The 26,395-nt window shown below is 38.8% G+C and overlaps 2 protein-coding genes across 2 annotated transcripts; both read left to right on the top strand.

Moving 5' to 3' along the window:
* The first annotated feature begins 328 nt into the window (after positions 1–328).
* On the top strand, positions 329–4,318 carry LOC121938535 (THO complex subunit 4-A-like). Its single transcript, XM_088075333.1, has 6 exons — positions 329–638; positions 1,692–1,847; positions 1,930–2,077; positions 2,180–2,246; positions 3,566–3,764; positions 3,859–4,318. Exons 1-6 carry the CDS (start codon positions 444–446, stop codon positions 3,877–3,879), a joined length of 786 nt encoding a protein of 261 aa, XP_087931459.1. The 5' UTR covers positions 329–443; the 3' UTR covers positions 3,880–4,318.
* A 2,322-nt stretch (positions 4,319–6,640) lies between these two features.
* LOC121942525 (rho GDP-dissociation inhibitor 1-like) lies at positions 6,641–25,464 on the top strand. The gene is made up of 6 exons (XM_042485751.2): positions 6,641–6,800; positions 14,291–14,479; positions 16,224–16,307; positions 19,316–19,392; positions 19,873–19,936; positions 22,820–25,464. Exons 2-6 carry the CDS (start codon positions 14,293–14,295, stop codon positions 23,017–23,019), a joined length of 612 nt encoding a protein of 203 aa, XP_042341685.1. The 5' UTR covers positions 6,641–6,800; positions 14,291–14,292; the 3' UTR covers positions 23,020–25,464.
* The last annotated feature ends 931 nt before the right edge of the window (positions 25,465–26,395 follow it).

Genomic DNA, 26,395 nt, shown 5'->3' with positions numbered 1-26,395 from the left:
AAACACCTTCTAAGATGCTGATTTTTCCAAACTATCATGTGGTGCCAGTTTATGTTGCAGCTGGTAAAGGTGGCGCTCATTTTAATAATTTCATACAGTGGAGCAGGAGTAGCATAACATGGAAATTACCCAAACTCAATATATATCTATATATATTATCTAAAAAATGAAATAAACATTTCTTCAATAATATAGCTTTTAGTATGTACCAAGGTCCAGCCGCTCTGTATGCTGCTATATTTTGATTTTTTTTCTGTGTCAAATTTTCAATAAAGCTTTTTTTTGAAGTGTGGGGGGGTTGTATCGTCACTTCCTTAAAGTGTGTACGCTACTTCCGCTAATTTCAACACCGCGCCACCGTGGAGAGCAGCTGATAAACAGGCGCTTCACGACGCTGGAAGTTCTTTGTTCGTCTTCAGTTTAGCTCGGAGCGTTTTAACAGCATGATGGCTGATAAGATGAGCATGTCTCTGGACGACATCATCAAGCTCAACAAGAAAGGAGGCAGCGACCGCGACAGAGGATCGTCCGGCTCGGGACGAAGTTCAGGTCGGGCCGAGGGAGCATCGAGGCCGGTGCGGAGCCGACAGAACAACTTCAACCGCGACAGAAACAACAGATCTACTCCGTACACCAGGGTAGGACAGAAGCTCCAGAGTGCCGCACAGAGGCTCCTCGATAGTACGCTCTTTGTAGACTCTTGGTTACTAATAGTGTCACACCACAACGGATTTCCGCCAACTAACGTTACTGGGCGAGTGCAGTTTGAAAAGGGTTTCTCACCGGAGTTTCCCGGTTAAGGTTTTTTCTTGCCCCGGGTGCGTTCCTGACGATCAGGGCCATAAATAATACAGTCTTAATATTATGAAGAAAAAAAGTAGGAATACTTTGAAAAAAAGGAAGTAATATTGCGAGAATAAAGTCGGAATATTTTGAGGAAAAGAATTAGTAATATTATGAGAATGATGTCGTAATGAAGATAGAAAAAAAGTCATAGTTTTAAATTACGTTATTCTCGGAAAAATTTCAACTTTACTCTCAAAATATGACAACTTTATATTCATAAAATGATGGCTTTTTTTCTCAAAAAAATTACAACTCTGTTCTGGCAATATTACAACGCTATTCAGAAAACAACTTTTTTCTTATAAAATTAAAACTTTCCTCATAATATTGCAATTTTAGTCTAACAGAAATAAAAATAAACCTAGAATAATGTTTGAAAAAAAGAGCAATTTAGTGAATGTCGAATGTTCTTTTTCTTTCAGTTCAAAAAGAAATTTCTTACCCAATAAAAAAAAAAAAAAAAAAAACTCACATTGTAGCTCTGTGCGTCCACCGACAGCGACATTGTTTTTCTGTAAGTTCTGGATCTCAGAAACATTGGGAGAATCTCAGCTAGATCTGAAAGCTGATAGGCTGTCACAGTGCAGCGTCATGCAAAAATTTAAACTTTCCAACCTACGCAATGGACGTGTAAATGCGAAATATGTGTTTTCGCGTCCATCGTGCTGCCTGGCGTGAATTGAATCTATTCATGTCTTTGCATTGACTTTGTTTGTAAACTCGCTGCAGGAAACACTTGCTTTAGGTAAAGTAGTATTTCTCTTCTCAGCAGTCCACCCTCTGAGACTTTGTTTAGCGGGACACTGGAAGCTGAAGACATTGTTTTCTTTTGTTGCTCTTCGCAGCCCAGAGAGTTACCGGACAAATGGCAGCATGACATGTTTGAGGAGCACACCAGTGAACGCAGAGGACAGAGTGCAGGAGCAGAAAGAAGTGGAGAAGCCAGCGGCAAACTGCTGGTTTCCAATCTGGACTTTGGCGTCTCTGACTCGGATATCAAGGTAATTAACTAAACCCGATGAATCCGCTTTGCTAACACGGACGTGCTGTGAACATGACTGACGTTTCTGCTCTGGTCCGCAGGAGCTGTTTGCAGAGTTTGGGGCATTACAGAAAGCATCTGTCCATTACGACCGCTCCGGGCGCAGTAAAGGAACCGCAGACGTTCACTTTGAATCGAAGGCAGACGCACTGAAAGCCATGAAGCACTATAACGGCGTCCCACTCGATGGTGAGGATTCGGTTGGCGTGCTGCAGTAGCATTGTCATACTGTGATTGTTTGTTCAGACGTTCTAATGAAAAATGCTCTCTCATGTGTTGTTATTTTTTTAGGTCGTCCTATGAAAATCCAGCAGGTGACGTCAGAAGTCGACGCACAGAGTAGAGCGTCCTCGCGAAGGTGAGTCGTGGTGGAAATGGCCGTTCACTCTGAATGCACTTTGAGTTCGAGAACATAGTTGAAATTGCAAATATGAAAAACGCCTAATGGAAAGCCGTGAGTTAAAAAAAACTCCCATTTATCGCAAATAAGCGTTTCTACTCAGGCGATTCCAAAAATGCACATTTTGCAAAAATACTTTTTTGGCTTTTCTAGGTCACATGATGCTATGGTTATGTGCTTGTCAGTAGGAACTGGCTCCCTCATGATGCAGCAGGAGCTACAAGAGGTGTTATTGCATCACATATTTCACATATTTCGCATTTCACATTCCTCTGTGAAATCATGGACTATCACCTTCCAGTAATCCCTCGTATGTGGCCACTAAAAATGTCAAATTCCAAGGCGAAAGACCAGAAAGACACCCAGAAAACACATGTAAAATGCACCAAACTGTCCGTAAAGATTATATTGCTAACTTCCATTAGCGTTAGATAAGTAAACTCCAAAGCTGCTGTAGCTAACGTGTGTGGAGTTCAGCCGTGTGGTGGCCCCGCGTTGTTTCTGTGGTCAAAACAGACACACAAAAATCAATGTAATGTTGTTGTAATATAACATTACGCATTCTGGACCGTCCTGCTGTCATTGTCTACGACTGCTTCTCTTTCCTCTTTCCTCCTCGGTAATGGTGGTAACTGGCGTTTAAGGGTCATCACTGCCCCTCTCTTCTAGTGTTCATGTGGTTTACAAAAAGTCTGGCGAAGCAGCGTTTTGTTTTTATGCAGCAACAGCCTAGAACAGACAAATAACAGAGGAAACCTCTGTAGATTTCTGTGCTCCTGCATTCAATTAATTCCACCTTCATTTCACCTTCACTCTGCTGTTTAAGATTTCTTTTATATTTTATTTTTTTGTTTTCCACCTCTGGACGGTCTGCAACTTATTTTAAGAGTTATGGTGTCCATGTGCTGTATAATTATTTTATTGTATTGATTTTTAAATACATTTATAAATATATGTATTTCTATATATTGCAGTTTTAATGTTTGACATTATTGTATCTAAAGCAGTTTGAGCTGCATGTCATGTTTACAGGGAGCTAAAGAAATAAAAAGTATCATACTTATATACTATCTATATATATATATGTAAAGTAATTGGAGGAATTATTATATCTCAATCAAGCAAAATTGTATTGAGAAAATTATTATTGTTGTTTTATTGCCCAGCCTGAAGTCTACACATTGTCTTTTTTTTTTTTTTTTTTAAGGAAAATACTGCGTAGTTTATCCTTAATTCACTGTAAATACATTGTCATGATCTTTTTTGACTTTTTGCAGTTCAAACAGAGGGTTTGACCGCAGCAGGCTCGGACAACCTAAGTTTGAAAGGAGTGAAAGGAGTGACTGGAGTGAAAGGAGCGATAGGAGGCAAGGTGGCGGCGGTGGAGGTTTCAGAGGGCGAGGGCGAGGACGAGGAAACAGACCCCAAGTCACTGCAGAGGAGCTGGATGCACAGCTGGATGCTTACAATGCCAAGGTACGTACTCAGCCTTTAGGAAATATTTTTATTCTATATTTTAACCATACTGTCAAGATTTATGGCTAATTTAATAACATTTTTCATATTTTAGTTTCAGATGGACACCAGTTAGAAGTGCTGAGAAACGATTCTGCTGCTGGACTTTTCTTTTTATTTTGTGTTAAACTTGATTGATCACATATGACGGATCAGACCATATTACACTTTGGTGTGTTTTTAAGCCATTTTATTGTAGGGACCATCATATTCTTTTGATTTGATTTTATTTTTTTCAGGGTATTTCTGTTGCCATGTTTTCTAGAGCAATTTTATGTTTTGGGCGATTGTCCTCCTTGGCCACCAGCTCCTGTGCTCTTGTCCAGATGTATGGACGATTGTCAAAAACCTGCAACATTATAGATCTTCATTTTCTTAACTTGTGTAAACATGATTTATTGTTTGACAGACTGTCTTGTGTAATGTGAAAAATGTTAATGTACATTAGTTCTGTCATTTGGTACTGTACACTTGACATATTTCAAAAGGTTTTGTACATAAATAGTTCTATTGAATTGTTTCTCTGTTGTTTGTTTTTTGTTTGTTTATTTTGCTTCTCAGTACAAAGTGCAGTTTCTCCAATGTTTCTGTCTTTTTAAGAAATGACAACCAAATTTGACCAAATGAAAACAGAATTGTCATATATTTTCTATTATGTATATTTCTTAATATGTCAGTCAGAGTAACTTTAGTTATTTAGTAGGAGATGACCAATATTGGTTTTTTAGAGCGAATACAGATTATTAACAGTCAATGAGACCGATAACTGATATATGGAACCGGCAAAATAAAATTGAAAATCTTTCTGTCAATATTTAAAATTTACAATATAACAAAGTCCATCAAAACAAAACAAAACTTTGGTTAACTCCTTTACCAAATGTTTAACCAAAACCGAAATGTTCAACATCATATACAGCAAGTTCCCATGAAAAGTCAAATGAAAATTTTAATTAAAAAATGAATAAGTAAAACAGCTCCCTGAGGTTTTACAAAGTAAAAGTTCCTCCCATGCTGACACTTTCTTCGCACTTTTTAATTATTAAAATTTATTGACGATGATTGAAATAAAACGCTGATACAGATAATCGGCAAAATGACAGATATCGGCCCCGATAATCTAACGACCCCTATTATTTAGATGTCAGCTGGGACAAAACTATTATGGGATCATGGTAAACGATGCCAACACAGTGTGACACAAGAAGAGAAGATTAATGTCTGTTACACAGCGGCATTCACTTAATTGGCTTGCAACAGCCGTCACAGGCAGGTGGTCATTCCAGCTGTTGCAGATTTTCATTTCTAAGTGGAGGATTCCGTTATTATGTCTGAGGTCACATTTGATAAACAAATCTAACCATTATTTAAGATTCTTTTCTAAGAACATTAATCGTAGGTTCTCTAATCCTAAATACTGCGATGTTGAAAGAGTTTTTGAGACACCGTTTTTAGGTGTTGTAATTGATCATTGATGATTGATAATTAATTGATATTAAATCTTTAACAGCTGAATTGACATCGGTTTTCCTGTGCTGTGTTCAGATGCCTTTCATAAGCATTTAAACCTCTGAACCTGAGAAAATTGATTTGATTTCTTTTGAAAACAGGAAAAACATAATGAGCAACTTGGGAAGAAATGTCCCATAAATTGCAAAGAAGTAGTAAAAGATTACAAGAAAATGACTTGGTAACTAGCTTTGGGGGATTATTATTTGTTTTAAAAAAAAAACTACGGTAAAAATGTTGAGGAAAAATAGATTTATATATTTAAAGTGATGTTGCAGAAGATCCCTGTTTAAATCTGGGCATATTATAAAGTATAAGGTGTTGTATAATTTATTTATTTTGTATAATCTGTTTTTCATTTATACCTCTTTATATGTCTAATTGTATGGAATTTTGGGATTCGCCCTCTAAAACAATTACAAATTCATTAGTCTTGCTACAAAAAAGAGCCATATGCATCATAAATAAGTCTGATTACTGTCACATTACTGCATAAGTTTTTCAATTCCCAAACCATGAATCGATATATTCGAAAATAATCCAAATAATGTTCAGAGAAAAAAACAGTCATTCCCAGTCTCTGTACAGATATTTTTAGTACAGGATAGAAAACATGATTTAAGAGGTATTTATAAGTTTACCATGCAAAAAGCTTTAAAAAAAAGATTAAAAGGAGATGTTTTTGTATTTTCGGGGTTAATTTTCAGCATTTGTAAAAAATTTTTCTAAAGAATGGTGTTCAAAGCTATTTTTGAGGGCTCAAGTCAGAATGATTTTTCTATGTTTATTTTTTTATTCTTGGAGGGTAGCTTAAATTGTTAAGAACGGAAAACAGGCTTATATAAGCTTTTATTTCTGCCTGAGCCTTTTCAATCACTACTTAAGACTGTTGAGCTGTACTGTTGCTTATTGTTTTATGTGTGAGGACTGAATAAAACACATACTCTCTAATTAGGTCAAAGATTGGTGGTGTCCAATACTAAAAAAATGAAACCGAAAAAAACTATCCGAGTATTCATGGAGTTAATGGAAGAATTCTACAATTTTGTTTGTAAACTAAGCCTATATGCAAAAAAATCAATGAAACATGGTTTTGGGTGGCGCGCGGCACCGCGCTGCACGTCACTGGTGTGCAGCGTGCGCGGCATGGTGCGCGGACCTGTTGCCGGAAGCAACATTTTTTCCAAGGATGGCAAAAGCATGACCCGCCTTACTCTACTATAATTGGCTAATACCACTGAGATTCGTTGGTTTGATTGGTTGAATTTAAGCATGGCGAATAACATTGGTCAGAATTGGGAAAAGAATAAAAAGATAAGCCAATCAGTACGCGAGTAGGTTGGGTCGTTCCTTCGCCGTCTTAGGAAAAGGAAAACTCGCGCGCGGGGCGGCGCCGTTCCCTTGTTCGCCATACTTGCACGGGAGCGCAGAGCAACGAACGCACTTACTGCAACGGCACCTGAAATCACTACTGCATCAAATATAAAGGTACGTCTCCTCACTACCAAAGGCAGCTAAAAACATCTCCTCTGGAGTAACCCCAACCGGCGGACATCGCTGAAACCGCTTTCATTTCACTCCTGCGCTCCGTTAACTGATGACAACTTGTCCGGCTAACGGTAGCCGCAGGCTCCGGTTAGCTTGGCTGAATTGTTCCCGGCGAACCAGCTAGCATCTTGTCTCTTTCTTCAGTCACACCCTGTATGAGAGGGTCGGCGCCAAGAAAAGTTGAGGCCCTATTGTTAAGTATAATTTATTTAATCTCACTGGCTCGTTAACTTTAATTTTGGCGAGCAGGTTGCCGCCGCCGGTTGCACTGTTAAAAAAGATGTCGGTTTTCTAAAAAGATATCAGTCCACAGCGGCACTGTTAGCTAGCTACCACAGACATGACATGCACCGTGTTAGCGCTGTGGCAGCTGCGGTTAGCCTCTTGACAGCTATCTCGACTGACATTCTTGTGGAGGTTTCTTTTCATTGGCCTCGGCAAAAGGACATAATCACGTTATCACGTTTCTTCCATTATTGGTCATTAACACCGACTTCTAAATGCTGTGATTTGTTAAAAAAAAAATCGTACTCGTGAAAACTGAAGTAACACATTTATTACAATGGCAAAACATTTTTTTGTTTATATTATTTACATATAAGGCTTTATTAATTGACATGTCTTCTTTGTATTAGTCCAACAGGGACCGAAATGACACGATAGGTAGTGCTGCTACCTGCAGGTTATTGTTTAATGCAAAAATAGATTTAAACAGTAGAAGGCTAGGCCAGACAGAAGAGGTAAACTCCAGCGAGAGTCCAGCTTCCTGTGCATTTCCTCCGTGTATGTGGATTTGACTTTCTAGCTTTGTGTCTTGTCATCCTGAGCTGTTAACCCTCTGAAACCTGTTGAGATTATTACCTCTTCAAAATATTTAGGACATTGTTTCTGCTGCAGTTTTGTGTTTTCGATGCTGTCAGCACCATTCACCTCCACTGTGCGAGGGGTGGCAGCACATGTTTTTTGGATACCTCAAAACCCAGATATCTAAAACAAAACAAATAAACATAAAATGGCTAAACACATAAAGTTAAAGAAAATATTTTGAGTTAGAAAACAAGTAATGGGATTTTCTTGTAACCAATTTCTTGCTAATTTTTGGGCCAATTCTTTCATTGCTTATTTCCTTCTACCCATGTTTTTAAAAGAAATCAAGCTCATTTTCTCAAGTTTCGAAGGGCACATTGGATTACAATGCAATCCTGAAATTTTCTCATGTTGATGTTTTTTATGACAGTGCTAATAACGAGGCCTATTACATTAGTTATGATAAACTCCTCAAGTATTGACTTTTTGAACTGTAGAAACAAGGCAAACAAGATGAAGCTGAATAAGTCGATCAATAAATCATACTTCCTCTGAGGAATTCAGAGGGGTATGCTAAAAAAAATAAAGACCATAGACATCTCTCATCAAGATCAACTTCCTCCCACTGCAGTAATGTACATGAAGTCCTTCCACTGAAAGTGAAGGGAAGAGGACCTTCTTGATTTTTCACCAGAGTAACAGAGTTTAATCCCAGCAGTTACATAATGCATTCACTCTGAAGCCCCCTCCCCCACCAGCACCTCCCCTGTCATCACAAACAGCCTTAATCCAAGTGTTGTCTCTTGCATAAATCAAATTTAGTTGTGCAAAAACAGCGGGGTGCATTTTGAGATCAAAAGAAAGGTTCATTCAAAAGAGTCTAGACTCCTTTGTGGCAGTGTTTTGTTTTATGACCCACCCATCCTGTCTACACAGTCATTTCTATAAAGGTTGAAAGATCTCTGCAGTCACATTCTTATTATCAAAAGGCACCACTGATAAACTGTATTCAAATTTATTGTATTAATATTTATTATAAAATGCATCTCATTTAAAGAAAATTTGATCATAGAAAAATCTGTGCAACTAGTCGAGGTTTCATTTGAGTTTGATATTACACAGATGCTCCTTCAGATACTTATTTTTGGTTCCGTCAGGTACCAGAATTTGTGATGGAGTATTAAAGAAGAGGAGAGGACATATTTTTCAGCGTGTTTTGGACCCTGCTCAGGCTCGTTTACATGACTGCAGACCTTAACTCCTCAGTTGGCAGTGTTCGTTCCTTTACTGCATGCAGACATTCCTCTGACGGTTGCTAGTTTGGGCAGGTCAAAGACTCTGGAGGTTTGTTCAGAGATTCTCACTTCAAACCAGAAGGAGGAATCTGTATAGTGTTAATCAAAACTGGCTTTATAGATGTTTACAGGATTGTTGTGAGTAATTGTAACTCAAAATATAAAATACTTCACAGCTGTTTTCGCCCCCTTATTTTTAAATTTCCAAAGTCCAAAAGTAATTACATTTGTAATTTGTAATATACAGTTGGTTGTGCAGCTGCTATCGTGGCCTCAAACTTTCTCAGTCAAGTCCACACACTTAACTGAGCTCTGTGTTTGAGGGCACCAACTGAGAGCATTTAAATCCCTCAGTGGTTGCTGCTGTTGTGTAATGTAAACTGATGTCTAGTAGGTATTAAAGCACTGTTACTGGTTTGCAACTGTAACACACAGTTAAGTTTCTTCAGAGCTAAATGCATGTCTGCAACTAGAGGTCACTCTCTTCATCAATCATTAAATCGTTTTGTCCGAAAATAGTTTTTTTTTTTTTTTTGTTTGTTTTTTTAAATAGACTGCTCACATTTGAGTGACTATTGGTTAGGGTTGCTTCAGTTTGATATTTTCATGGTCTGGTAATCATCTCTGAGAATATCATGGTTTTTTACGGTATCAGGGCATACGGTATTACACAATTAGTATTACCATTATCAGTTACAATAAGCTTTAAATGAATGATGACAGAAGTGGTTTTTTTTTTTGGTTGAACAATTACATTATTGTTATTGAAACTTGAGACAACTTTTTCAATGAAGTGTGTGTGAAAAGGCAGTTGAAGGGAAAAAGGAGATATGTATGTGCAGGAAAGATTCCCAACCTGATAGCATTTTTTTTCCAATTTCATAGCAAATACACATGATTCAATATCCGCCAACTTTAATACCATGGTATACCTTTAAACCGCTATATCGCTGCAACCCTACTTTTGGGGGAATTCTTCTTTAAAAATGGCTTAAAGATTCATGAATCACTAACAACTATTTTCATAATTAACTAATCTGCTGATCATTTATCCGTCAAAAGGCATATCACAATTTTCTAAAACCCTGTGTGAACCCAAAGATGTTAAGTTTACTATTATGTAGAACCCACTTAGTCATTACATTTACATTACTTATGATTAACAAAACATCCAACTCTTCCTGGGGATCACACATTTCTAATATAGTATAGAGAAAAGCAGCAAATCTCCAGTTGACTGGCACAGATTGTTTAGCATTTTTACTTAAAAAAAGACATAAATGAAAAATTGATCATCAAAATGGTTAACAGTTTTCTGTTGCTCGACCAATAGTTTAATGGATTAATGAATCAGCTGTAGTTGAACGTGAAATGTCTGGTTTGTTTGCGTGACAGGTTTTCAGTGCCATTTGTTGAGGCCAGCTGAATAGCCACATATTTGGCACAACAGAGAGGGATTAGACTCATTGCACAGTTTACATCCTTAATTCTCTCTGCTTGTTTTTCCACATTACTGCAAATTTATGTTGTGCACAGAACCATTATTTACAGTTCTCCTCTGGACGGAAGAGCCCAACATGGTACTGTCGTTACTATTAGTAATAAAATTGATGCACTTAAAGCTAAAGGTGATTACTTTTATAAAAGTAACATGTTGTATTTGCTGAAACTGTCCCGTGTCCCTGTGTGCGTGTCCCTTTTTTGATCATTCTGTGCCCTCTCTCTAAAATGTGACATTTTTGCAGGACCGTGAACTCCTTTTGAATTTGAGTTGTGGTGTGGTCAACTGATCAGTTGACTTGTTAAGAGCTGATCAGATTAATGGATGAGAGGAGAAGCGCAGTGCAGAGCGAGTGAATGCAAATTTCTAGAATCAGTACAATGAATGGTTAACTTTCACTTTCACTGCACCTGGTATTAAGCTGCTCTGTCAGTGACAACCATGGTCTGTGGGGACAACAGTCAGCTCAGTGCTTTGTGGGTGTGGTGTCATTAATAAACACATGCTGTGTATATTTTAATAGCCGTATGAAATATGTTTGTGGAGGCAGGTGTTGTAATTGTAGTGGCCCACCACAAGTAAACGAATATGTGGAAAACCCTGCAGTAACAGAATCTAGATTCATATTTGATCAGTGCTGCCTAGTTTGCCATTTCATGAAAAGTAATTGATATGACTAAAAGCTGTGTTTGAGACTCTTAGACTTTGATTGGTTGTTTTTGTTCAGAGGAATATGTTTTTTTCTCTGACACTATCTGTCTCATGTACAGCTGTGTGGATACAGTAACAGTTCCAGTAAACATAACAAAAAGTAATTTTGATAAAAGTTAGCAGCTGTAGCTTTTAGTGATTAAAGATTAACAACCAGTACTGGGGTGGTGTAGGAGAATGTAACTTAAAAGAACAGAGTGGACATAATATTTCAAATGTCTCTTTTCAAGGCTTATGTAGTTCTGCTGGTGGGATGGCCTCAATGTGAATGTCAGGTCTTTTGGTATAAAGCTCTTTTTGCTTTTGTTACTTAAGTTTCAGTAGAGGGGTTTTGTCCAGCATTAACCTTCTCACCAAGGTATGACCTTGTCATTAGGGAAATACATAATGAACACATACGTAAGAATATGAACTGTCACAATGAAATTTAAGCCCATTATATATGCTTTAATGTAACCTGTGGATTTTTGCTTTGAGACTTAATTTCCTGATAGGAATTGAATGTTTTATGTGCCTAAAAGTAATCTTGTGTTTGCATTTCAGGATTTTTTTTTCTTTTTTAAATCAGGCAGGCATGCAACTGGGGAATATATATATTAGGGCTGCAGCTATCGAATATTTTAGTCATCGAGTATTCTACTGAAAATTAGATCAATTAATCGAGTAATCGGATAAAACATATTTTTTAGTTAAAGAGCAATTATAAATATACATAGGACAATAAGACATTTCACCTAACAATGAACCATTGGTTTCCTTTTTTAACTACCCAGTTAGCTTTATTATGTTTTTATTTTCCACCCCCATCCCTCTACAGCGCTGTGTTTTTACAGATTAAATAAAGCCTGTATGAAAGGCACATTAGCCACGCATCGACAGTAGTCATAATTAATAGAAACCTAGCCCTCCGCAGGGCTAACATTATGTTAGCAAGGTACAGTAACGTTAATCTCATTAATTAGCGCTACGTTAACTTCATTTTGCCTTGTCTCGGGTGACGGTCCTCCGCTCTCGGAGTAAACGGGGCCTTCGGTGGAGATGCTGCAGCATTGAAGACGTACTGTTGTGGTATACAAGCGCTGTCTTACAGTGAATACACGCAGCAGTGTTCGCCTTGGTGTCCAGCTTGAAATGCTCCCACACTTTTGACATTTTCTGCCTTTTCTTTGTGCCTTTCTCTTCGCTTTCGTCGCCTTCTTCGTCGTTACCTCTACATCCATGGTTAAAACCAAACATATCCGCCGCCTCTTTCTTCTTCCTTTACGTGCGTGACGTCAGCGCGTTGTGCCGCATTAAAAGTAGTCGGGGCGGAATACCATGCTTTGAGCTGGCAAAATTAAACGATTCCTCGAGGCAGAGAAAATTCCTCGATCATTTTTTGTAATCAAGTTACTCGAATTATTCGAGGAATCATTTCAGCCCTATATATATATAATTTAGATATACTGCATTGCATGCCGTTTAAAGCCACTTGTTAAAGCCTCTGGGAACCCAAATCACCAAAAACTTTATTAGTGTGTAATTTAGGGTCTTACATGCATAATAAAAAGTATAAAAAATTATCAGGCATTAGCCTCAATCCAAATCTGAAATATTGTCATTTTAATTTTTTCACAGTTTTCTGAAGCTGGGTTGATTTGGGCGTGGTTATCGCTGATCCATATCTCAGAATATGGATGAAGCCAATCAAAAATTCAAAGTCAGTTGTCTGTTGATACTAATTTAACATGACCAATTAAAATCCCTCAACACTCCTTTAAATGCTGTAGATGTAATGTTTCAGATGTGGTGATGTCATTCTTCAGCTAATGTAACGTCCTATGTGCAGCACGCAGTATTTGTGTGTTACCTGGCTTTAATCAACATTACACAGATCCACACCAATGACTGTGGAAAATGGGAAAGCAATAATGTAGTAAAAATACATTAATAATATGGCTCCAGCGGTAGCTAACTCTACAGTTCCACCATTTATCATTGCATTCATAGGTTTGATAACAAACAGGTGCATCTCAGCTCATGTCACATGTGCTACGATATGCTAACTGTATACTAAAGTTGTGACAGAGTGAACTGTATTATTTTGAGAATCTTCTGATTCTGAAAGTTCAGAGGGTGCATTCAGAAACACTCACTCTGAGTGCTGGAGTGCACTCTGGCACAAACTGGACTGTTAATGGGGAGCACTGTTGGAATGTACTGTTCTGTTATACAGAGCATGGCAGTCTTGAACAATATGGGCTGCACCACACCTACTCTGCTTTGCTCCATGGCTGTCATCGTGGAGACGAGAGACAGTCGATAAAGGTGGGATCCATGTTGGTGTCAATCAAAACGTGATCTGCCACGCCCACACAGTCTGGAGAAATATCCTCAAATCCTCAAAATGAAATGTTTTCAACTTGGTTTTCTAATAGTTGGAAACATTAATTTTCACTCAGTTTCTTTTTTTTCTTGAATTTCCCCTCTGGGGATAAATAAAGGATCATCTTATCCTATCTTAACTTTGATATAATATGTGCAGTCTTACTATTTCAAGTCACGTTTCCAGAGGCTTTAAACTCTTCTTCTTGCATGGAAGTAGCACCAGAAGTGAGAAAAACATCCCTGTGGGTTAATATTCCTCATGCCAAAGGAGCATGCTCCCTTTTCTGTGACCTACATAATGCCTGGGTCTAAGAGGGTCCATACCTCCCCAGTGAGCGGCTTTGTATCATGTGATGCGTGACGCCTCATTCATGACTTTCCTAGTGGTGATGATGTTATTTCAGAGAAATGTGTTTAGGTGATATCACACAGCAGCTAGAGTTAGGTCAGCAGAAGCAGGAGGGAAAAGAGAAGCTGCTGCAGCCATCTTATCAGCACAAGCTCACCTTGGCACAGCAAAGCAGCTTCAGATCCAGAGATCCAGTAGGTTGGACACTTTCCATCAGTATTCCTCACTTGCATTACTGTTGTGGTCATCTGTTTGTTCAGTGATTTACATCTTCCCCAAGAGGCCAAGTGTTCCAGAAGGAATACAAGAGGAATTCTCTGCACGCTTTGCATCAGAAACTCTTTTCTACTTATTTTTCTTCCCTTTTTTCTTCCTAAACCCTACCTGTTTATGTCTCCAGACATGGCGGAGGATGACGTGACTACGGAGCAGCTAGCAGCCATTGCCGCCGAAAATGAAGAGCCAGAGCCGGTGAACTACAAGGCTCCAGCCCAGAAGACAGTGAAAGAGATCCAAGAAATGGACAAGGATGATGAGAGCCTACGCAAATATAAGGAAACCCTGCTTGGCTCTGGGGCCACTGAATCTGGTAATTGTGTGTGTGGTTGTTAGAATATGTCTCAGCTGTAGAGCATAGATCATAGATCCATGTCTCTAGAATTAGATAGACAGACAAATATTTTGAACATGTAAAACACACAAACAGAAAAATATGAAAATTAACCAAAATGGCAATAACAAAAATGAATGAATTAAATATGGTTCTGTATGGAAAGTTTTGGAAAAGTCAATCTTCTGCCATATTTAAGTAGCACATACAAAGACATGAAGAAAGCCTATTAACTGCACAACAGCCAAAATAATTCAGATTTTAATAGAATTAACATGTATTAACTACAGCTGTGAGTAAATCTCCTGGTGACGGTCTTTATTATAGCTGGCAAAACCAGCACGCAACATCTTAACCTGTCTACATCCTACAGCTTATTAACATACTGCTATTTACGGGACTTACAAATTATATTGTAGCTCTTTCAAAGTGCAACTTTTAATGTGAATAAATAATCATTCAGCCCTAAATCAGAGTTGTAGCTGACATTTGGGAGTTAAAAGTAGTTCAAGGTTTGTTTGTATCACAGCATTTTTGTTTTGACAAAATGAGCTCTACATTTGAAGGAAAGTTTGATATTATACCATAAGATTACATCTTGTCAGCGATGTTGTTTGCAACTTAGATTAATTGAGGGCGGTCTAAAGCGGACTGGAGGTTCACATCCTGTTAGTTCAGTGCGACAGCCAGAGCAGTGTGTATTCAGTGTGCATGTATTCATGGCAGCCTCTGACCTACTATTTAGCAGTATGTTGAGCTCTTGATAGATTAGCATGCCCTCTCACAGTGAAGAGACACAGTTGCTTCAGTGGGACTGAGAATAATCGTAAGTGTAATTAATGCAGAGGCTGTCCCAACTACAGCAGCGCTGTCCTGATTTCACTTCCCCTGAGCCCTCTCACTCAGACAGCTGTTTCTTAAAGGATGCATCGTGCAGGCCGTGTTTGGAGCCTGCTGTTGTGAGCAGTGTTGTCACAACAAATGCCAGGACAGTCTTTGTAAGATTGAACTCTAAAAAATTTCTGACCAGTTTGAAGTAGAGCAACAATGATGAATTGATTAGCTGTCAACTATAAGTTTAATCACAAAGTAGTCTTAAAAATGTTAAATCACCTTGAGTAATATTTAAAGAAAAAAGAATTTGTAATTTCTTTGATTCAAGCCTCTGAAATGTGAATATTTTTCAGTACAGGTCGACTGATGCTGTTTTTTCAGGGCTAGTACTGATTATTAATAGCTAATGGGGCAGGTAACTGACATGTATTAATGAAATGAAAATCTTACTGTCAAAATTTAGTAACTGGAATATAACAAACTGCAACACAAAACTTTTTAATGGCAAATGTTTGATCAAAACTGAGACTTTCAGCATCATATACAGCAAGTTCACAGCAACTTTTTTTTAAAAGAGAAAATGTGAATAAATAATGAATGAATAAAACTAGCTCCCTGATGTTTTACAAATTAACAAAATTCTTACAGCTTTTTAAGGGCTCATTTACTTGCTTGATTTTTAACTTAATCCTTCTTAATACTTAAAGGGTTAATCGAAAATTAACAAAAATCGGCATAAAATTGAAAAAAAGCAATCACATCAGTGGTAAACAGTGGTGAATACTCAAAGGTGTTTAATTAGGAGCTGTGTGAACAGTGTCAAAAATGTCCTGTCTGGTCAGGTATTTTTGTCTTTATTGAACCATCTGTTTCTCTCACCCAATCTCAGATCCCAGTATTTCAAATGTCCAAGTGACCCGGATGTCTCTGATCTGTGAAAGCGCCCCAAGTCCGCTGGTCCTGGACCTGCAAGGTGAGTCCTGTTCAGACTGGGTTATGAAGCAGAAATGAAGATTACCCTCTTATTACATGAAATGTAATTAATGTCAGCAGTGTGGGTGCCCTCAGATCGTCCTCACAGACTGTTGTCAAATTAAAAGAGGTCATGAGCAGCAACTACATTTGTGTCAGTCAAATATAGCATCAGCAGTGATCCAAGCACCCACTCTGCCTACTCTGACTTTCATCTAACATCACTGTACTTAAAGATCCATGTGTGAAGGGTTGAGTCTGTGCTGAGCATGCTGTAAACAAGTATGGATTCACTGGTTACATACAGAGGTAGAGAGGCATCAATAAGGTACATAGATTTTTTTTTTTAACTGTTTGGCTTGTGAGTTTTAAAACTGTACTTATGATATTCCCAGTAGCCATTGAGCAGTTCAGACCCTGCCTCTGGAGCTGCTCCTGCCTCAGCTGACCCAGATTTGATTCCATCCAGAACATTCTGTCCTGTTCCAGCTTTCATGCATCACTTTTAGTTCTCCTGCTTTCTTTGAAAGAGGGATCCCTCATCATCCTCTGCCGCTCTTCCTGAGGTTTCTTCCTGTTTTTTCCCCCATTACAGGGGTTCTTTTTTTCTGGAGTTTTTCCTGGGGTGGCAGAGGGATGTCGTACACTATAGAGCCCTCTGAGGCAAAGCATGTTTTGTGATAATGGGCTCTATAGATAAAATTGACTTGACTTGACTTCTAAGGAAAGATTAATGACTGCCCAACCTGCACATAGAATTAGTAGTCGACTGATATTGCTTTTTCAGGGCTAATGCCAAAACCAATTATTTGTAGTCAGTGAGACTGATGACTGATTTTTGGAACCAATATGCATTTACAATATTTCTGTTAATATTTAGGATTTGGAATACAACATACAAGATAGATTTATTGGTCATTTTCAAAATGTATTTTACTTTCCTGAGGTTTTACAAAGTAAAAGGTCCTCCAATGCTGACACTTTCTCTGCACTTTTTAATTCTCAATTTTATCAGCCATCATTAAAAAAAATACCCATACAGATAATTGGCAAAATGTCAGACCTTTCTGTGGATAGTTTGCAGTATCTTTCTTTATGATATATGTTTAACGTACAGTATATACAGTTATATACTGTAAGTTCTGTCTATCCCCATATATATAGATGAGCGAGACAGATGCTCAGTATAAAAATTTGACACTCCTGGGATTTAATGCAAAAATAACTAAACTAACTAACTAACTAACTAAAACCTTCATGATATCCATAGGCTTCAATAAAGTCCTCATATCACAAGTTTCACATGATTATGATATTTCTCAGAGTTGTTGGATGCTGCTGCAGATGAGTCATCCAAACTTAGTAAGTGAGTCAGATCAGTGCCAGTAAAGGACTCAGTGCAGCTTCTGCATGCTGAAGCCCATCTGAATTTGGACTATTGTGGCTTTGAAAGTCATGCACCAGGTTTAGCTCAGAGGCTTTCTAACTGTGAGCCGCCCCCCTCAACTAAAGGGGCTCTAAAACAGGGTGTAACACAAAGCTCATTGAGTCAGATAATACTTGGGTCAAAGTGGGTCCCACTTGGGTCCCTAAGTTAAATCTGATGCTCTTGATAGGAATACCATTATCTTATGTCCACCACAAATTAACCTCCACAAATCTGCAAAAAAATCATAAACAAAGACACTGCCATAACTTCACTACATGGAAGCATTATAACAGGAATGAGGAAGTGTTGTTGTCTTGATTTTGCCTAAGGGGGCCCATGGTGTCAGACTTGGACAACCCACTGTTAGCAAATAATATGAACCCTGTGACATGGACGCATATGTTGTCATAAGCCAGAAAACCTCTCAGAAGTCCTTGTATAGAAAGATGGAGGTAAAGATGAAAGATAGAAATGGACATGTGTGTGCATGCATGTTTAGTGTAAATCCTCTGTGTGAGTGTCAGTGTGTGCACGTATGCAGGTATATGTCTTTTTCACAGGTATTAACTTATATTGTTATTATCATCATTATTTTAAACTTTGGCCACACTTAATAACATTGTAACTAGGGCTGTCAAAAACATTTTCATAGCAAGAAATCACAGGATTTCTAAATTTAACCCCACTTAATCACATTTTTAATGGCATGCTTTCAATTCCATTATTTCACTTTACAAAACAGTTTTGTCCATATTGACAAGGTGAAGCCATTCTTACCAGATTGTCTTAATTAGGAATCAAATGACAGCAAAAACCTGCATAAAGTGGGTGTGTCTGTAAAGGGGAGACTCATGGGTACCCATAGAAACCATTTTCATTCAGAAAACTTGAGGTCAGAGGTCAAGGGACTCCTGTGAAATGGCCATGCCATTTTGCCATCACCAAAATTTAGCCTAACTTTACCATTCTCATGCTCAATTATGTGTCATAAGATGTTACAGCAATTTTTGGGTTGATACCATTTGTAACACAGCTTTAGTGCTAAATTTAAGCATATATTACCACTCAGGTATTGATAAAAAAAATTGTCAGACTCCCTCCAAAATACCACATGAAGACCTTTAGGAACATCACTGAGAAAGCCATGCAGATTTGGGATCAGAAACTTCTGACATTTGGAAGTATCTGTAAGAACTCTTTCTGCAATTTGATGGCGAACACTTCCGTTCTGGAAACTGCAGAGAAGCCTCTTTGTCGTTAACATTCCTATGAAAGCCCTGAAACCCCGTCCCAACATCAGTGAGGAGTACTGATTTTGGAGTTTGTTGTTGCTAACGGCTGGAAATTCATTAGCCAAAGATAAAACAAGTTTTGCATTTTTTTGGTCCATTGAGAGCACTTGATGGTGACTCGGTCCATAACACTGAACATGTTTCACTTGAAAATGTTGTGTGAAAATGAATCTCTGTATGTCTGAGTGAAGGTATGCTGCATTCTCCTGATGATCATGATCAGCATCACTGTGGCTGTTGTGAGGAAAACATTGATCGTGTTTTTTTTTCTCCTTTGGTTTGTAACAGGAGACCTGGAGACCTTTAAGAAACAGGCGTTTATTCTGCAGGAGGGAGTTGAGTACAAAATAAAGATCAGCTTTAAGGTGAGAGCTGCTGTCCACAGAGATAGTCATATTCCATGGAGACAGACTATGATCACGTTCCCTGTCTCTCTATGTTATTCACTGCCATAATAACAATGTGATGTCTCAATACATCATAGTTGGTAGTATTTAAAGATCTCTAATATTTGGATCATCAAAAAAAGTTGAAGTCATTGCACATCTTTGTCAGTAAAGACACAACTTACAGAAATAATAACGAAACCACTTGATAACAAAATGCTAGTTTAATGTTGAAGGCATTGGACTGCATATTTTGATATTAATAATGGGGCCATGGGAATATTTATGATATTGATTTAGTATAAATCCGGCTCTTCTCAGAGATCCCATGTATCTGGACAAATGTCGAGCAACAGTCATGAGGCGTCTTTTGATATGTCAGTGAAATACTCTGTAGATTCCCATTCTTTCCCTGATCAGAACCTGTCTGCTGGTGTCTAACAGTGTTTGTCTCCTCAGGTGAACAGGGAGATTGTTTCGGGTCTGAAGTATGTGCAGCAGACATACAGGAAAGGAATTAAGAGTAAGTGAACAATCTGTCGATTTGTTTGAAAACTTACAAGAACACCAGTTCATCCTGTAAACACAAGTAATTAGGTGTGTTCCAGCCATGTCTGGAATCAAGCTTAAATCCTAGTTTGTAAATTTCACCAACTTTTTGACATTTTGTTTTCACATTGCAAAGCATTATTTGCCATATAAAGATATAGTGGAGTAAAGGCATCCTGAGCAGAGAATGAAGTCACACTCCCTCTGTGTGTGTGTGTGTGTGTGCGTGTGTGTGTGTGTGTGTGTGTGTGTGTGTGTGTGTGTGTGTGTGTGTGTGAGCGCGTGCGTGCGTGTGTGTGTGCGTGTGTGCTGTAATCTGAGCCTCTGTCGTTTGTTGTGGGAAACCACTCATGCTCTACATGCATGTTAGTGTGTCAGTGTTTTCCTCTCCTGGACTGTATATAAAGATGGACGATGTGTCTCCACTTAGGCCTGGAACAAACTGCATGCGTGAGCAGTGGGTGACATAGAGCTGAGATCTGGTCTAAAAAAAAATCAGGCCCCACCCTGAGCCCGACCCATGGTAGCCGTTTTGGGCCTGATTTAAAAACCCAAATATGTACTGTAAAAATAGGGCTATAGTTTATTACATTTTATATATTATAACATAAATATTTTTTAATATTGAAGAGGCCCTATTATGCTCATTTTGGGATCATATTTGTATTTTGGGGGTTTACTATAATAGGTTTACATGCCTTAATGATTAAAAAAAAAAAACGTGTCTCATACTGCCCTCTGCTGCAGCACCTCTGTCTGAAGTAGTCACTCTGAGTTTATGTCCCGCCTCCTGAAAGCCCAGTCTGCTCTGATTGGTCAGCTGGCTCTCTCTTTGTACATTCTATTCTGTTTGTTACATTGTCATATCACCAACATAAGACATACACTATATTACCAAAAGTATTCTCTCACCCATTCAAATGATCAGAATCAGGTGTCCTAATCACTTGGCCTGGCCACAGGTGTATAAAATCAAGCACTCAGGCATGCAGACTGTGAAACAAGACATTTGTGAAAGAATGGGCCACTCTCAGGAGCTCAGTGAATTCCAGCGTGGAACTGTCATAGGATGCCACCTGTGCAACAAATCCAGTCGTGAAATTTCCTCGCTCCTAAATATTCCACAGTCAACTGTCAGCTCTATTATAACAAAATGGAAGCGTTTGGGAACAACAGCAACTCAGCCACGAAGTGGTAGGCCACGTAAAGTGACGGAGAGGGGTCAGCGGATCCTGAAGCGCATAGTGCAAAGAGGTCGCCGACTTTCTGCACAGTCAATTGCTACAGAGCTACAAACTTCATGTGACCGTCAGATTAGCCCAAGTACAGTACGCAGAGAGCTTCATGGAATGGGTTTCCATGGCCGAGCAGCTGCAGCCAAGCCACACATCACCAAGTGCAATGCAAAGCGTTGGATGCAATGGTGTAAAGCACGCCGCCACTGGCCTCTAGAGCAGTGGAGACGCGTTCTCTGGAGTGATGAATCACGCTTTTCCATCTGGCAATCTGATGGACGAGTCTGGGTTTGGAGGTTGCCAGGAGAACGGTACATTTCAGACTGCATTGTGCCGACTGTGAAATTTGGTGGAGGAGGAATTATGGTGTGGGGTTGTTTTTCAGGAGCTGGGCTTGGCCCCTTAGTTCCAGTGAAAGGAACTTTGAATGCTTCAGGATACCAAAACATTTTGGACAATTCCATGCTCCCAACCTTGTGGGAACAGTTTGGAGCGGGCCCCTTCCTCTTTCAACATGACTGTGCACCAGTGCACAAAGCAAGGTCCATGAAGACATGGATGACAGAATCTGGTGTGGATGAACTTGACTGGCCTGCACAGAGTCCTGACCTGAACCCGATAGAACACCTTTGGGATGAATTAGAGCGGAGACTGAGAGCCAGGCCTTCTCGACCAACATCGGTGTGTGACCTCACCAATGCGCTTTTGGAAGAATAGTCAAAAATTCCTATAAACACTCTCCTCAACCTTGTGGACAGTCTTCCCAGAAGAGTTGAAGCTGTAATAGCTGCAAAAGGTGGACCGACATCATATTGAACTCTATGGGTTAGGAATGGGATGGCACTTCAGTTCATAGTATGAGTAAAGGCAGGTGAGCGAATACTTTTGGTAATATAGTGTATATACGTAGAGACTACATTCACTGTGTTGGCTCATTGCTGCGATACATCAACGTGTCCACTATATTGGATGTGGCATGTCTGCACTGTAAACAAATACAATTAAACGAAAAAACTAACGCACTAACATTTACATGTATTTGATTTTGATAAATTGTTTTTATATTCAGTGATTTATATTCATTTGAGTACTAATAATGACAATTATAAGACAAAAAATGAATAAAGTCTGCAAATCAAAATAAGACACTGCAACAGGCAGCGAGTCTTTCTTTTTTTGCAGTGAAGTGATATACTCCATTGAAGAGAGTTATAGACCTTTATTTCATTGTATACAATAACATGGTATAAACATGGTAAAAAACAAAAGTAAAGGTGCAGTAGGATGCTATTATAAACATACACAATATATTATGTAAGTCAGTTGTCCATATTTTGTTTGATATCATATACGGACTAAGTGATTTTTTTTTTGTTATTTTACTTGATTTGCAAGACAGTAGATGCAATATAAAACAGCAACAAGCAAAGAACGAACAACCATATAAATATGCAATGGCAGGGGTTATTTAAAAAAAACTGTTAGACAGACACAAATGCAAACTGAAAACAGGGTTATAAGAATGTAGGTAGATAGATAGATTTTTATGTGTACATAATTGAATCTCTTAAATCCAGTCCCTGTTTCCTTCTGACCATAATGTCTGTTCTGTCTGTTAACAGTTGATAAATCAGAATACATGGTGGGCAGCTACGGGCCTCGTTCCACTGAATATGACTTCCTGACCACGATGGAGGAGGCTCCTAAAGGCATGATGGCCCGCGGCAACTATGTCATCAAATCCAAGTTTACCGATGACGACAAGCATGACCACCTGTCCTGGGAGTGGAACCTCAACATCAAGAAAGACTGGAAAGACTAAAAGAGGCCTTTGTGTTTGGGGGCAAGGGAATCCAATTCCCCCAGCTCTGTGCGTTACTCAGCCGCTCCCCCCATCCATCCTCACCCCGCGTCCACCATGTCTGCCTTCTTTGTTTTTACTCGTTTTTACCTTGTCGTGCATTTCATGCCTTCGTTACCACCTCACTGTCTTAACACCCCGGCATCCTTCCCACCTCTCTGTCAGCATCCGTAGCAGCATCCGTAGCAGCAGTCCCACCTCATCCGTCCGTCCATCCAGCACCACCCTATCTGCCCAACGTTTCATCGGTTGCACACTTCTGTTCACCATCCTCACTGACTCCAACCCCCACCAAGCTGTGCCATGTAGCACCTTACTTCCTCACACCTAGCACCTGTTTTTATTTTGTCCCAGATTTTTTCGCTGCTTGAAGAGATTAACCCCCGCCTTCCACCTCTCCTGAATGGTGTCTTCCTCTCTCAGTATGAAGTACATGTGGAAAAGCAACTGTACAATCAACTTTTGTTTGCCTTTTTTTTTTAAATATATAATTGTATCAAAGGTTGTGTAATGTGACTGTATTCACATCACTGTTAATCAGCTGTGTCCATAGCAGGCCCCACCACATCCACCCGCCCCCCAAAACCTCTCTATCTGCAGCTTTCTTTGCTTGCTGTCTTTTGATATAATTACCAATACCTGCCTTGTAAAAACATTTCATTCAGAGCTGCTGTACGGCTCCTCTCTCCCTTCCCTAAATGTATTCACCCATTCCCCTTCAAATGGGGACTGGGGCCAAAGTAAAAAGGGAGTAAAATGTGGGTAAAAAAAAAAGAAAAGCTGCCTTATGTATCAAGTATGTAAACTAGGCTTGGGCGGTATATAATGTTTCATACCTTCATACCTTAATGAAATTTTACGTGGATATGCTGTAAATGATGGTAAAAGTTTGTTGCACTAACCCTCCGATGGCAAGCTACTTTCATCTTTACGGACTAATTAATACACAATAGAAACCCACAAAATGTTAAGAAAAGTAATATTCTCATACCTATTTTACAGAGAAATACAACTGTACACCTTTTAAATTCAACTTTCTCTCGGTCATGAAAGACTGATAAGGCTTAATTACCTCGTTTCACGTCATAAACTTAATTCAGACGTGACAGAAACAATAAAACTGTCTTGGTTACTCTTGTTAGTAATCTAGTTAGTAAATCCACTGTTCATAACATTCATCAGCTCCACTGTTGGAAATAAATCCTTAATTCACCAAGTTAGATATAAAAAAACATGCCGTTATTCCCAACAATCTCTCTGCCTGCTGACCGCTGGCTGTTTACAGTCCTTTAACTTCTCCCTCCACCACTAGGTGTCGCTGTGTCTTTCAGCTCAGCTGCCTGTTCCACCAGTAGAGACTGGACACTGGGCTCTGGTGGTGCGTGCTATGCACTACATACAATGAGTTTAATAGAAAGAGGAGCACCTGTATTTATGACAGTATTGAAAAACATACCTTCGGGATTTCATAATACTGTGATACCACCCAAGCCTAGCATAAAGCTACTAATGTTTATTTAGCATGCATTGTGATTATGAGCAGTGCTTGTTATCAGGTAGTCTGTATATTAAGGGCTTACTCTCACTAACAACCAATAACCATCTGTAGCCCTGTTGTAGTAGAGACTGTCTATACAGGTTACTCAGATACAGGCTCTGCGAAATAAACTGCAATTGGACGGGACTGAATGTTAAGAATTTGGGAAAAGAAACCAAACAAGGTGAAAATCAGTATTGATGAATCTCGGCACACTTGTTCCTTTTAGCCATGAGGCCTTAGCACTATGATCATGTGGAGAAAAACATTTCTAATTTAGCATTTTTTTTTTAATTTGTCATTCCCCTTTGCCTTAATGTACATCATTCCCCCTGCAAAGCCCCTCCCCCTCTCACTGGATCAAATTGCTTCATAGCTGGTAGCCTGCAGTCAGGAGGTGTGGAGGAGTCAGAGAAAGCACAGGAGGAGGCTGAGCCAGGCACCGTCTGCTGCTGCCGGAGACCTCGGCGGTGTCCGCTCTCACCCACAAACGTGCTGGTAGTGAAGAGAGAAAAGTGATGAGCCTTTTAACCTGGTGCCCCTTTCAGAGGGACAGCAAGGACACAAAGGTTCAGGTGACACTACCAGAGAAACAGGATTAATGTTTAATGAGAGAGGAGGAGGGTTTTTAAAACACAGCTGACCAGAAACATTAAAAGATTGAAATCGACTCGTACTGTACCAGAGCATATGGATGTAAAACTTTTTGTTTGTTTGTTTGTTTGTTTGTTTGGATAATGTATTCCTGCTCCATACATTCCTTCACATTGTACAGTTTCTATGAAAATGCTGGCATGCTGGTGGGGTTGTATATTCTGTCATCATTTGTGATTGCTCTTCTCGGTCAATAAAGATTTTGCTCAAATTGGCTTCCAATGCCGTGCTGTTTTAAGTTGTACTGCTTTTACCAGGACAAATACTGTACAAGTCTCAAAGTTTACTGTGTTATTGTGTTCCGAAATGGGCATAACAAAGATTCAAAGTTTGATTTACTCATCATAACAGGCTCATGAAATCAACTGTATGTTCTCTGTGGGTGTCAAGCATGACAAAATGACCTTGATGGTATCATAAGGGTTGTCTCAGCTTGGTCTTTGCCTGAATTCTAATGTCATAGTATAGTATGTCATCCAAAATAGCGAAAGTCATAGTATGGTATGTCATTCAAAAAAAGCATTAAAAGTAATATTATAGTATGTGATCCAAAATAGCATAAAAAAGTTATAGTATAATATGTTGTCTGAAATATCATAAAAAGGTCAGTATATTATGTCATCCAAAATGGCATGAATAAAGTCATAGTATAGAATGTTGTCCAAACAAGCATAAACTATTCATATTACAATATGTAATGCAAAAAGCATAAATAACATCATAGTACAGTATGACTTCCAAAATAGAAAAAAAAGTCCTAGTATGTCATCCAAAATAGCATAATTAGTCATATTATAGTGTATAATTCAAAATGCCCTTCAAAAAGTCATGGCATAGTATGTTAACCAAAATACCATAAAATATTCATACTACAGTATGTGATTGCATCGAAAACCTCATAGAACAGTATGTTGTCCAAAATCATGAAAAAAAAATCATAGTATAGTAGCCGTCCAAAATCATGAAAAAAAAACTTTAACGTCGGTACGTCATCCAAAATGATGAAAAAAATCTGACCAAAACGTCATCATATAGTATGTCGTGAAATATCTGACCAAAACCTTACAGTATACTATGTCGTCACAATATACAATAGTATGACATTTTGGCGAGATTTTTGATGACATACTATTCTATGACCCCTTG

This window comes from Plectropomus leopardus, chromosome 3 (assembly GCF_026936395.1).
Source record: "Plectropomus leopardus strain MGB_pleo_1.0 chromosome 3, ASM2693639v1, whole genome shotgun sequence".
NCBI classification, from domain to species: Eukaryota; Metazoa; Chordata; class Actinopteri; order Perciformes; family Serranidae; genus Plectropomus; species Plectropomus leopardus.
This window is presented reverse-complemented; position numbering and strand designations above follow the sequence as displayed.

Excerpts from the sequence above, each read along its gene's own strand:
- LOC121938535 (XM_088075333.1), top strand. The coding sequence starts at position 444 with ATGATGGCTGATAAGATGAGCATGTCTCTGGACGACATCATCAAGCTC. Across the intron at positions 2,078-2,179 it reads TAACGGCGTCCCACTCGATG|GTCGTCCTATGAAAATCCAG; the intron begins GTGAGGATTCGG and ends TTATTTTTTTAG. Across the intron at positions 3,765-3,858 it reads TGGATGCTTACAATGCCAAG|TTTCAGATGGACACCAGTTA; the intron begins GTACGTACTCAG and ends TTCATATTTTAG.
- LOC121942525 (XM_042485751.2), top strand. The coding sequence starts at position 14,293 with ATGGCGGAGGATGACGTGACTACGGAGCAGCTAGCAGCCATTGCCGCC. Across the intron at positions 14,480-16,223 it reads CTCTGGGGCCACTGAATCTG|ATCCCAGTATTTCAAATGTC; the intron begins GTAATTGTGTGT and ends ACCCAATCTCAG. Across the intron at positions 16,308-19,315 it reads GCTGGTCCTGGACCTGCAAG|GAGACCTGGAGACCTTTAAG; the intron begins GTGAGTCCTGTT and ends GGTTTGTAACAG.